Raw genomic sequence first — 11,709 nt, forward strand, 5'->3', positions numbered from 1 at the left:
TATAAACTGCAACTGATTTATTGGAACACTGGGTTGATTCATCAGGGGATGCGATGGAGGAAAGGAAGGGTCCAAGCTTTGAGAAGCAAATTTGGGTGAGAACAGGCACCTTTTCACTCTTTTGAACACTGTAAATAATAATAATAATTAAAAAAAAAGACCAGATGGCCACCCTTCCCAGTCCCTCCCTCCCATCCCAAGGCTTGCCTTCACATCATGCTCTTCCTAAACTGCGACTGTGAGCTCTGTTTGGGCTTCGAGTCTGACTGCTGCAGCTCAAACTGTTTGTACAGGTCCCTCAGCTCTTTGATCTCCTGCAGCACCCTCTTGGCTTGGCTCCAGGTGGAGGAAGCCTCCCCCAGCAGCCTCTCAGATTCCTGCAGGATCCTTTCAGAGTCCGACTTGGAAGATGATGAGGAAGAAGAGGTGGTGGTGATGGTGGTGCTGGTGTTGGAGTCCTTGGTCTTTCTCTTGCCTTCCCCGTAGCCCTTCACCTCTGTCAGCAGTTCCTGAGTTTTTTCCAGTTTCAGTGCAACCAGTTCCTGTATCCGGGACAGCTGCTCCGGCTCTGCCGAGGCAAACTGAGCCTCCAGCCCCTTCCTCAGCACCGCCCGATGCGTGGAAGAGTCCCGTCGGGACAGGATTTCTTCCATGGAGGCACATTTATTCTTTTCTGAGTGTGAGAGCTTTTTGGGGACCTGCGGTGTGTACATGGTCCCTTTGTCAAAGGAGTCATTGCGCTGCCCGGCTCTGTCCCACGAGGTCACCTCCTGTCGGGGGAGGCTCCCTGTCCGCCCTTTCTCCGATGACTTGGTGTTCTCCGAGTCCGAGCGGCGCCGCCCCGCAGTGAGGTGTGCCACGGACTTGTCCAGATCCACCCGGAAACTCTCCTCGCAGGTGCCGTGGTCCTCCGGAGAGGCGTCTTCCTCCTGGATCAGGTCGAGGGTCAGCATTCCGTCAGAGGTTGAGGTAGATGCCTGGAGGAGCAGAAAGCAGAGCTGAGCTGGCACCAGAATGGCTGCCCCTGCTTCCAGGGGTGTCTTCACTGCGGATACACACTACAGGGAGGGAGTGGGAATGCTCCCTCACTCCGTGACAGAGCCCCAGCGTGGACTTTGCCAGAAGGTTTGCACAGTGCAGTGGTCCACGAGACCAGAGGATGAGAGCTGATGACCCCGAGCTGTCCTTACGGCAACTCTCAGTTCAGCATGGAGCTCCAACAACTCCACTTACAGATGGAACAATTCCAGGGGAATTTCACCCAAGCAGGTGTCTGGGATTGGTTGTACCTACCACAGCCATGAGGTGACCCCGCGTGGGAGGGCGCCGGGAGTGCTGGATCTTGGCTCTGTCACGCGTCGGGTGGGCAAGGAAACTGTCCTCTTCCACGGTGACCTGCAGGGTGACACAGGCTGTGAGCACGGAACACGAGCCATTCCCAGCTCCTGGAGCTGTAAGCAGGAGGAGGCTGGCAGGGAATGGGGTGTGGGAGAAACCTAGTGTTTGCTTGGTCTCTCCCCTCTGTGCCATGATGGGATTACATCTGCTCAAGTCATTCCTGACAACTGAACCTGTTTGCAAAGACTCCTGTGACAGGCTCTGCTGGAAGCCATCTCTCCCGGTGTTTGCTTCCTGTTCTAAAACCTCTCCCATAGTCTGACTTTGGTTTTCCTTCACTTCAGGCTCTGTGCTGCCATCCAGGAGAGGAAAGAGCCTCCTGGCAGTGCCATGGCACTGTAGGAAGCTGAGTGTGAATGGGAGATCTGAGACAGGTCTGAGCTGAGGAAGGGTTGCCATGAAACATTAATGTGAAAGTCAGCCCTGGAGCGAGGGCACAGCTTGCTCCAGGTAGGTTCTCCTTCCCACTGAAGGGAATGTGTGTGGGAATGCTCACCCTGACCTGCCTCTGCCAGCTCGCCTGGTGTTCTGAGTACACCCTGAGTCCCCAGGAAGAGGCTGAACTGAGGCTGCCCTGTTATTTTTCCTGGCAGAAGCTGCTTTGTGTAACTGGGACTTCCACACTCCCCTTGAGAAGTGGGAGAAGCTCTGCTGGAGACACTTTGTATGGATGTATCCCCAAGACAGGGGACTGTTCCCAGCAGTCTCAAACCTTCACCCGGGCTGAGACAGGGGAGTCAGGGCTCAGCGTAAATCCCACTCACCTCGTCCAAGATCCGGTTTTTAGCACGTGTAATTGCAGAGTTGAGGGCATTAATCCAGGACTCTTTCTCTTCTGGACTCACAGCCAGGAAGATCAGATTTGGTGCCTACAAAAGAGGGAAGTCAGGTCAGTGCTGGAACTCACACAGGGATGGGCCCTGGCCAGTGTGAGGCCTTTACAGAAAAGACAAAGCAGAGTTGAGCCTCCAGCCCTGTTTGCCCCACACAACAAACCCCAGGACATCCACATCCCTCCCTGCATCCCCCAGGACCATCCACATCCCTGCCCAGCTCTGGAGCCAGTGGCTCTTGGGCTGGCTGCATCTGGGCAAGCCCCACATACCGTGTTTCCAGGCTGCCTGGAGTGGGCAAGGGTAAATTTACTGTGGTTCTTTTTGCTTCTACTTTTGGACTTCCTGAGCTCTTCACATTTCTCGTAGTCACTCAGGTCAAACATTTCCTGTATGTTTTTTTCATCTTTTACCTGTAAAACAGCAAGAAAATTAGAGCTTTGCAGATGTGAGGCAGAGACTCTGATGCCAGCAAGATTTCAACATGAGGGTTTCGACTTGTCTCTTCTGGAATGAGGGGGCATATTTAGAAGGATAGCAAGAAAATCACACTTTGCCAGGTTAATTCCTGCCTCTTCTACCTCCAGAGGGCAGGGGCTGCTGGGCTGTCACAAGGCTCTCAGTGTCCTTTAAAGAGTCCTTCTGAGTGACCACTCTACAAGATCTCCCATTTTCCAGGTCTGTTCCCCAACACTCTGCACCGCCACAGTGTGACAGGTGCATGGGATGGATCAGTGTCACAGAGGCTCAGATTAAAGATGGATGCTGACCCCTGACAGTGCCATCCCTTGGGGACACTTGGAGCAAAGGGGAAGTGGCAAAGCTGTCCCTACCCTTCCTCTTCATTGCTTTCCTAATGGACCATCCTCAATCCCACTCCTACAGCAGGGAAGCTCTGCTCTTCCACGGTAAACACCAGGAATTAGGAAACTGGGGTGGGAGACAGCTCGGGTTTGCATGTCCATTACAGACATTGCAGCAGGCTCAAACCTTCATCTGCTTAATCCGACTCCAGCCAGTCATCCCAGGCTGCATTGGCAGTGGAGGGTGTGTAACTCGGGTGCTGGGAAGGCAGATGGTAGTGAGGTCTGAGCCCTTGGATTTCCTGAAGGGACTCCACCCCATTTCATACATTTCCTCCACAGTTTTGGGAAGCACTGAAGGAACTCCCTATGATTCTTCTATAGAATTTAATCAAAGAGGGTGACTAAACCAGCTTCCTAACCAGGGGCATGGATAAACTGACCATCTGGCCCTGCCTGATGACAACAGCTCCCCTCTATCCTTCATCCTGACTGTGTCCCCAGGATCCACAGGACAATCACTGGCACTACCATCCCTGATGGCTCGGAGCTGGTTCCTGCTTGTGACACATCCCCTGTGTCTGGGTGTGATAACAGAGACTGTCTGGCTGCACATCCTCCCCACACGCTGCTAATCGGCTTTGATCTCTTCCCACTCCCATCCTACAATCCACCTCTTTCCAAGAATCTCAGCTGAATTCTGCCCGACTCATTTGCAGCAGGAAAAGCTGATCCCCCTCCGAGCCCCCAGCTGTGCTCTGCGGCTGAGACCAGAGCCTTTGCTCCAGATGTTTGTTCATGTGGGTCACTGGGGCTTCCCCAGCCCTCCCCTTCCTCCACAGAGCTCACACAGCTGGGACTCAACCTCCTGCCTGCAGGAGTATCCCCAGGAGGCTGCAGGACAGAGCAGGTGTCTTTGGTTCAGACAAACACCCTGCAGGTGCAGCTTGTCCTTTAAAAGCCTCCGAATGACACGAGCCAGGGCTCTGACACTGCACTGGGACACGCTGAGGGGATCCTGCTCCTGTGTGTGACCCCTTAAAAAATGCTTAAAACTGGGAATAAGCAACATCCACAGTGGGATTCCTGGGGGAACAGGGTCAGCAGCAGCCTGGAGTAGGTGGCTGTGGTGGCACAGAAATCCCAGGGGGCACGGGAAGAACAGTGGGTGTCTCTCTAGGGGGAGGGCCACCTGAGCCCCCTCTCATGCTCATGTAACAGAGCATCCAGTGTGCAGAAAGAGACACTGGACAAGGAAGGTGAAAGGCAACTCCAGAGGCACTTGCCAGCTCTTTTGTCCCTTGTGGGAGGCTCCTGAGGCCAAAAGGAGGGAGGTGGTAGCATGAGAGGCAGCTCAGAGCAGCCTCGGAGGTAGGAGAGTCTGAGGACAGTCGTGCAGCCCATTCTGTGTGAAAACAGGACAAAACCAGCCCCTGAGGAGCCACAGACTCACTAGGACCATATGGGCAACAGAGCTGAAATCCCAGCCACTGTGTCAGTCACAGGTGGGTGACAAACCTGCAGGGTGTCACCTCCTCCACGTTCTCAGTGAGATAGGGGCCATCCAAATCAAACCTTCCAGGCTTCTCCAAAGAGGATTTGGCTGGATGTGTCCCAGCACCCAGGCAGTGCCCAGGAGGAAGCAGCTTCTGGTATCAGTTCTCAGTAGGAAGGGATGAAGCCAGAGGTTGGTGGTTGATTTTGGCAAAACCATTCCCTGCTGGGAGGTTTCCAGCGGGTCTTTCCTTCCCCAAGGCTGCCAAGGGCTTAAGAATTGAGGGATCTCAGAGCCTCACCAGCAGGCGGGTCCTGCTCTCCGTGCCCTGTGGGGAGCTCGGGATTGGAAGGATTAAGGTGACTCAGTCCCAGCAGGTGCTGCCCTGGCTGTCTGCTGGCCTTGCTTTCGAGTTGTACCCATTTGAGGCAGGCAAAACAACCTTGCCCTGCGGTTCCACCTGCCTCCTACCTGTGGCCAGGTGAGGGAAGGGAAACTGAGGCATGGAAAGGGATTCAGAAGCATCCCCCATCCCTGCAGCAGGGAACATTTCTCTGCAGCCATGAGATCACACAGCCCCACACCCCTGGCAGCTGCCCCTGCTATGCTCAGGGGTGTCACTGCCTGTGCCAAGGCTGACACTGCTGACGCTGCTTGGATCCAAGGAGGGGAACTGCATTCCTTGCACTCCTTGCACTCCTTCCTCCGCAGCTGCTGCCCGCCCAGGCTGGCCCCAGGGGCACCCAGCACTCCCTGTGCCCTGAGATGTGGGGGGCTAATGGGTCAGAACATCAGCCATGGCACCCAAATCCCTTCTCCAGAGGGTCACAGCTGTTTGTGCTTCCAAAGGTCTGCTCCCATAGAAGGCTTGTGGCAGTGCACTGGCAGCAGGAGGGTCTCTGACCTTGGTTAATTAACCGCCCTTGGGTGTCTCACTGATGAGAGTTTGAATTTCCTCATCAAGCTGTGACCTGCAGTGACTCCGAACCTCCTGGAGGCTCAGGGCTGTGTTTGGGGGTCAAACCATGCACAGAGGAGCAGGGCAGGTGCTCAGTCACACCAGTCTGGGATTTTTGGCCATGATTTGAGCAGTTCCCTGCTGCAATGGGCCACAGAAAAATGCGGAAGATACCGAAAATCACAAGACACCCAGTGTAAGGCACCCACGGGACACTTGGGGGATCACAGTGTGGCTCAGGATGTAACCAGAAACCTCCAGACTCTCAGTACAGCCAAATACCCAAACATGGGCAGTTTTGGGACAGACAGTTCCCCTTGTAGGCTACGACCAAAGTTTCACTTCCTCCAGCTGAGCAGCTCTGCTTCAGCAGGGGACACGGAGCTTCCTGCAGAGCTGGCTGAAGCCAGGCTGTCACTGGCTCAGGGATGCACACTGGGACTGTCCAGTCCTTGTCATGGCCAGGTCGCTGCCCTTAGCTGATGAGGGGATGGTGGCAGGATGTGGCTGCTTCAGTCCCTTCTCCAAAGAGTCACCACCAAGGCTACCAGGGACACAGGTCCCCCAGAATCACTAAATTATGACATGGTTTTGGAGGGACTTAAAAGCTCATCTAATTCACAGCAGGGACAGCTTCCACTAGCCCAGATTGCTCCAAGCCCCATCCAGCCTGGCCTTGGACACTTCCAAGGATGGGGCAGCCACCGCTTCTCTGGGCACCTTGTGCCAGGGCCTCCCCACCCTCACAGGGAGGAACTTCTTCCCAAAATCCCACTGTGCTGTGTTCAGCAGCGCTCACTGAGGGCAAACGCCCCATGGAGCATTAGAGAACCGAGTATGCAAACACACCCCCAGCCCCCTCGCCGGCTGTGCCGAGCTGGAACCGAGGAGCGGCACCTCCTCGAGTGCTCTTGTGCTAATTGAGCCGATGCCTTTGGTAGCAAACAAGCGAGTGCTCAAGAGAAGCGTTTCCTCATCCCCCTCGTCAGCCGGGCTCGAGCTGTCTGGCAGCCCCCGGCTTCCTGCGAGGAAGTGCCGAGCCCGAGCTGTGTCAGCTCGACCGCTGCTCCCCGGCGCAGGCAGGGACAAAGCTGGGCCAGGAACAGGGAACAATTCCCAGAAATGTGCTGCGGGGGGAGGGACCGAGGGGAAAGAATGCAGGAGTGAGCTAAGAAGGTGGTGGTGTGCTCAGCAGAGCTCAGCTCGCTGCAGCTCATCTCTACAGAGCTAGTTTTGGCTGATGACCAAACGCTGAATAACCAAAGATTTTGGTGTGAGTTCATGGAGTTCAGCAGCCGTGGGGGAGCGGAGTGAGCAGGGCCAGAGCCTCAAGCTCCCATTTCGGGAGGTGTCACACAAGTCCCACAGCTTTCAAAGGGCAGCACTCAAACACCCTGGTAGAATTTCCATCAGCTGGGCTGAAAAACTACATTTCCTCTCCGTACAGACTTGGCTCTGGCAGGGAGAAGCCAAGGCTCCTATCAGGCATTCCCAAATTCTCCTGACAAAACGGAATAATCAGGGCTGGTCTCTGACCTGCAAGCCCAGGTCCTAGACAGACAACTGGAAAAGCACCCAGATTCCCAGGAGGAATCAGCATGGATATTGATGGGATTTTGTTAGTCTGAATTTTGGAAATCTTCCCATTCCAGACCTCAGCCCATGCTCAGCTCTGAGCAGTTCATCAACACCTGCCCCTAGCCAAAATACTTCCCAAGGGATCCTGGTGTGGAACAGCCAATTCCCCGTCCCCACGTGCTCTGGGGAGATGGGATTCATTGCCCTGCTTCCCAGATGGAGAAATTCAGGCAAAAGTAAATAAATGTCTGGTTTGAATTCATTTAATGAGCGCATGGCAGAGCCCAGGACCTTCCAGGAGCCTTGGGATTTAACCCTTTCTACTCTGAGATGGTGGGGAGGGCCGGGAATGTGGCTTCACCTGGAGAGCCACCTCTGGAGCAGCTGCTGAGCATGAGATGAGCTCCCAGGAAACAGCAGGTGCTCTGGGAGCAGAGCTTGGAGCCACACGTGAGCCTTCCCTGGGGCTCAGGAGAGTCCTGGCTTTGCTGAGTGCTGATGCAGGGTTGGCATCAAACCCTGCACCACACATTCTGAGACCCCTGTGAGCAGGAAGTCTTGGGACACCCTCCAGGAACCCCCAGGGGATTCCCCACATTGAGACCCTCAGGATGCCAGACCCCCCTTCCACTGGCGTGTTCCTCCGTGCCACAGGCACAGAGTCACCTCAGTGCACAGCAGCAGCACATGTCACCTCCATGGCCAGCACAGAGTCACCTCAGTGCACACCAGCACCAGATGTCACCTCCATGGCCAGCACAGAGTCACCTCAGTGCACAGCAGCAGCACATGTCACCTCCATGGCCAGCACAGAGTCACCTCAGTGCACACCAGCACCAGATGTCACCTCCATGGCCAGCACAGAATCACCTCAGTGCACAGCAGCAGCACATGTCACCTCCATGGCCAGCACAGAGTCACCTCAGTGCACAGCAGCAGCACATGTCACCTCCATGGCCAGCACAGAGTCACCTCAGTGCACACCAGCACCAGATGTCACCTCTGCGACCACATCTCTGCTGGCCACAGATTCTTCCATATAAAGCCTCAGCAGTGGCTGCTGCATGTTATTTATGGTCCCTCACACACACGTGGAGCCCGGGGGCTGCCTCAGGCCCAGCTGTGTGGTTTTCCCCCTATAAAATACAAACACAAGAGCTTCTTGTTCGGAACAGGCTCCGTGTGGCCCCTCCAGCCTCATCCCTCTCTTGGGCTCCCAGCACACCTGGATTTGATCTGTAGCTACCTGGACATCCATTGCCTGTTCCTGTGTTTCCCTCTGGCTCTGGAGCAGCCAGGAGGTTGATGGGAACAAGCTATGGAATGCCAGCAAACAGCTCAGCACGACCTGGGCATTCAGTCCACTTTTTAGGCCATTTCTCTGTTGTAACAAGCCCTGACCCTCTGCCTGTGCCACGTCCATGGCTCAACCAGCCTTAAGTCAAATTATCCCTTCCTCTCTCCAGGTGCTGACAGAGCCAGGCCAGGCAGCCGGGCATCAAACCACAGTCTGTCAGGAAATTACCTCCACTGAGGGGGAAAACCCAGAGAGACCAGGATTTTATCCCAAATCCCCTGAGTTGGAGCAACCTGCTTGCTGTGGGCACCACTCTGCCCAGTGCAGCTCTGGGATGTCACAGGGGATGGGAGGCAGGAAGGCTCTGGCCTGGGGAGTTCTCCCTGATGGATTTATGGAGACAAAAAGCACAGGAGGGGGGCGTGCAAGGACAGCCAGGTGCTGGCTCAGCCTGACAGTCACATCCGATTACCTCCAATGTCAACACCACGTTAAACCCCAAAGCCCAGCAAGGAGACAGAGGGGCAGTGGAGGGGGCACGTGTTACACCAGGATGTCGATCCGGGGTGAAATTCCGTGAAAAATGCAAGAGATCGACTTGTAAATGGCTCGATTCCAGTTGGGAGAGTGGAGTTATTTCCAAACAGAGAGTGAGCAGGTGGGAACAAGGCAGTGTTGGCCTCAAGGACGGAGGACAGGCACAGAAAGGAGCCGGCATTGCTGTCGCCGCGGCGGAAAGAGGTTTGAGGGCTTAACTCTCGCTAAGTGAATCCTTTCGTGTCTCCACGCTGGGAAAATGTCTCCCAGCAGAGCTGTCTGGGAGAATCGCTGTCAGAGCCGACCCCGACCCCGACCCCGGCCGGGTCCCGCCGGCGCCAGCCCGGGGAGAAGAAGCCCCCGAGGAACCTCCTCGGCCCGGCTGGCGCTGGAGGGGCGCTGGGAAGGGCCGGGGCTGCGCCTTTCATATGCAAAGAGAGGAAGGGGGGGATGGGAAAGGAAACTGAAACCGATCCTACCTCCTTCTCCGAGATGTAAAGCTGATCTCCCTTCAGAACCACATAACGGTTTTTCCAGATTTCCCTAAAAATGCCTTTCCCGCAAAATTTCCGCACCCAGCCGACCTTCTCCGGCTGCGCAGGTTGCTGGTTTCCATCCTGGTTCCCCTAACACAAAGCGAGAGGGAAGAAAATGGGGGAAAACACGATTATTCTTGGTTTTACACTCCTTTTCTCCCTCCCTTCCCTCTTTGCCCAACTTTTGTCTCCCCCTCCCTCCGGCCCCTCTCTCCGCCGACGCCGGGACCGAGTCCTTCCCCGGGGTCACTCCACGGGGATTTTTGTGCTGCAGGCACGAAGCGACATCGGGAGGACGCTGCGAGGAGCGGGCAGGGTTCTCTCCGCGGTTATATAAGACAGGCCGGCGTCTCTATCGCCTCATCCAACGGGCATTTACCCATGGAAAGGGGAACAGGAGGGGGATGGGCGGAATTTAAACCAGCTGGGTTTTTTTTTTAAACTGCGGTTTTCATCGCGTTTTGGAGCTTTTTATGAGCAATTAATTCAAGAGGTGAAATCTATGGTTGGTTTATATCAGAGGTGTCTCCGTAGGCAGCGATGATCGGATCGCTGGGTGCAGCACACAACACGGCAGAGAGCGACGGATTGATGGTGCCTCCGGATTTTATCGTTTCCTTGTGTTCCAAGATGAAAACTGCCTGCCTACATCACCCAGTGTCTGTGGCGGGTGCGGGAGGCAGGAGGGGCGCTGGGCAGGGGCAGGAGCAGGGTTTGGGTCTCTTTGGATCTGCCTGGGGGTTCCGTGCGCTTTCTGCGGGGGGAGCAGAGGCGAATCGAACAACCGGCCCCGCAGAGACAATCCCCCCCCTCCCCAAAACATCCAGGAGCCTCCCTTCACCCTGCCTTGCCCCCGGCGAAGAACCGATTCTCTACTCACCCTTTTTGCAGAATTATTCTTTTTCATCGTTCCTTGGTGCGCTCGGAGGCGATTTTTTTTGGGGGGGTGGGGGGGGGTCGCAGAGGGGCTCCCGCGGCCTCCTGGCGCGGGGGAACACCCGGGACTGCGCCCGCGATCCGCGCTGCCTTCGCCCCGCGTGGCTCAGGGCCCTCTCCCGTTACACGGCGCCCGGTCCGGCGCTCTGAGCCATCGCCAGCGCCGCCGCCGCCGCCGCCGCCGCCGCGTCCCCCCCCGCCGCCACCATCCCGCAGCTCGGGGGGCTGCGCTGGGCTGCGCCGGGCTCCCGAGCTCCATCTATAGCCGCGCGCCCGTGACGTCGGGGTTCGCGGCACGGGGCGAATCGCAGCCCACGAAGGGTTTTTCTTCTTTGTCTCTGACTCACCGGGGACACGGGGCCGTGGGGCAGCGGGAGCGGGGCGGGCGATGCCTCGCCTGGTGGTCCCACATCGGGGCCCAGCCGCGTTGCCGGCGGTGTCGTGGGTCACAGGGAAACTTTCTAGGAGAGGGAATAGCAGCCGGGTGGCACTGGGAGGGTTTTCGCCCCTAAAGGGGTTCGGAAGTGGGAGAAAAAAATCCCTCTGGAGAGAGGAGATGGGAGATTTCCTGGGGAGGGGGATGGAGGAAGGGGTCGCTTTCAGCACGGAGGGTCCAACAGCCAGGATTCAGTTGGATTCAGAGCATGGCTTCCAAAAGTGGGGACACACTCAGCTTCCTAAAAATGCCCTTTTTGGTTTATTTTCTCTGTCTCCTTCATGTCCTGCAAGAAATAGATTGATCCATCATCCATCAGTGGATCAGCTTTCCAATGATGGCGTCCATCCCATCCCTGGACATCCCCCACCCTTGATTTCAAGTTGTAGTTTCACCCCAGTACTCTGGAATTAATGCACACAGAGTCCTAGGGATGTTCTTGGATTATGGAGTATTTCCAGAGCTTCTGTGTTCGTATCCCATTCTGAGCATTGGCATTTTTGCCCTGAGCTGTGGATGTGTTGCATACCTGAGAATACCTGGGACAGACACAAACCACTCTACACCAAATCCAGGGGTTGCCTTTTCATCCTGTGCCTGTGCAATCCTGAACTCCATGGGGCTCAGGACCAGGATTTGTCGTCTCTGTGCCTCAGTTTCCCATTTTACCCCAGAATTTGATCCAGGCAGGGCTGATGGCAGAGGGACAGATGACCCACGTTGGCTGCCCAGGCTCCCCAGTGTATCCCCAGGACACCATAGAACCTGCCAGTTTATTTAATGACATTTTGCCTTCCAACTGGACTTGTCCTTCCTCACATCCTGTTTTTGGTGGCCAGGGCCTGCAGAGCACCGGCTGATGGCCAATACCAGATGGCACAGTGCTGGTGGCAGTAGGACAG

The 11,709-nt window shown here is 55.9% G+C and overlaps 1 protein-coding gene across 2 annotated transcripts; it reads right to left on the bottom strand.

The window, feature by feature from the left end:
• PLEKHO1 (pleckstrin homology domain containing O1) lies at positions 1-10,619 on the bottom strand. Of its 2 annotated transcripts, XM_054000897.1 has the most exons (7): positions 10,316-10,619; positions 9,379-9,525; positions 2,504-2,644; positions 2,163-2,267; positions 1,294-1,395; positions 208-977; positions 1-128 (listed from the first exon to the last, which is right to left on the bottom strand). In XM_054000897.1, exons 1-6 carry the CDS (start codon positions 10,340-10,342, stop codon positions 210-212), a joined length of 1,290 nt encoding a protein of 429 aa, XP_053856872.1. In that variant the 5' UTR covers positions 10,343-10,619; the 3' UTR covers positions 1-128; positions 208-209. The 2 variants fall into 2 exon arrangements, with proteins under 2 accessions (XP_053856872.1, XP_053856870.1); XM_054000895.1 differs by having other exon boundaries at positions 1-977.
• Positions 10,620-11,709: the final 1,090 nt, after the last annotated feature.

Source organism: Vidua macroura, chromosome 29 (genome assembly GCF_024509145.1).
Source record: "Vidua macroura isolate BioBank_ID:100142 chromosome 29, ASM2450914v1, whole genome shotgun sequence".
Classification (NCBI taxonomy): Eukaryota; Metazoa; Chordata; class Aves; order Passeriformes; family Viduidae; genus Vidua; species Vidua macroura.

Excerpts from the sequence above, each read along its gene's own strand:
- PLEKHO1 (XM_054000897.1), bottom strand. The coding sequence starts at position 10,342 with ATGAAAAAGAATAATTCTGCAAAAAGG. Across the intron at positions 2,645-9,378 it reads TTTACATCTCGGAGAAGGAG|GTAAAAGATGAAAAAAACAT; the intron begins GTAGGATCGGTT and ends GCTGTTTTACAG. Across the intron at positions 978-1,293 it reads GGGGTCACCTCATGGCTGTG|GCATCTACCTCAACCTCTGA; the intron begins GTAGGTACAACC and ends CTGCTCCTCCAG.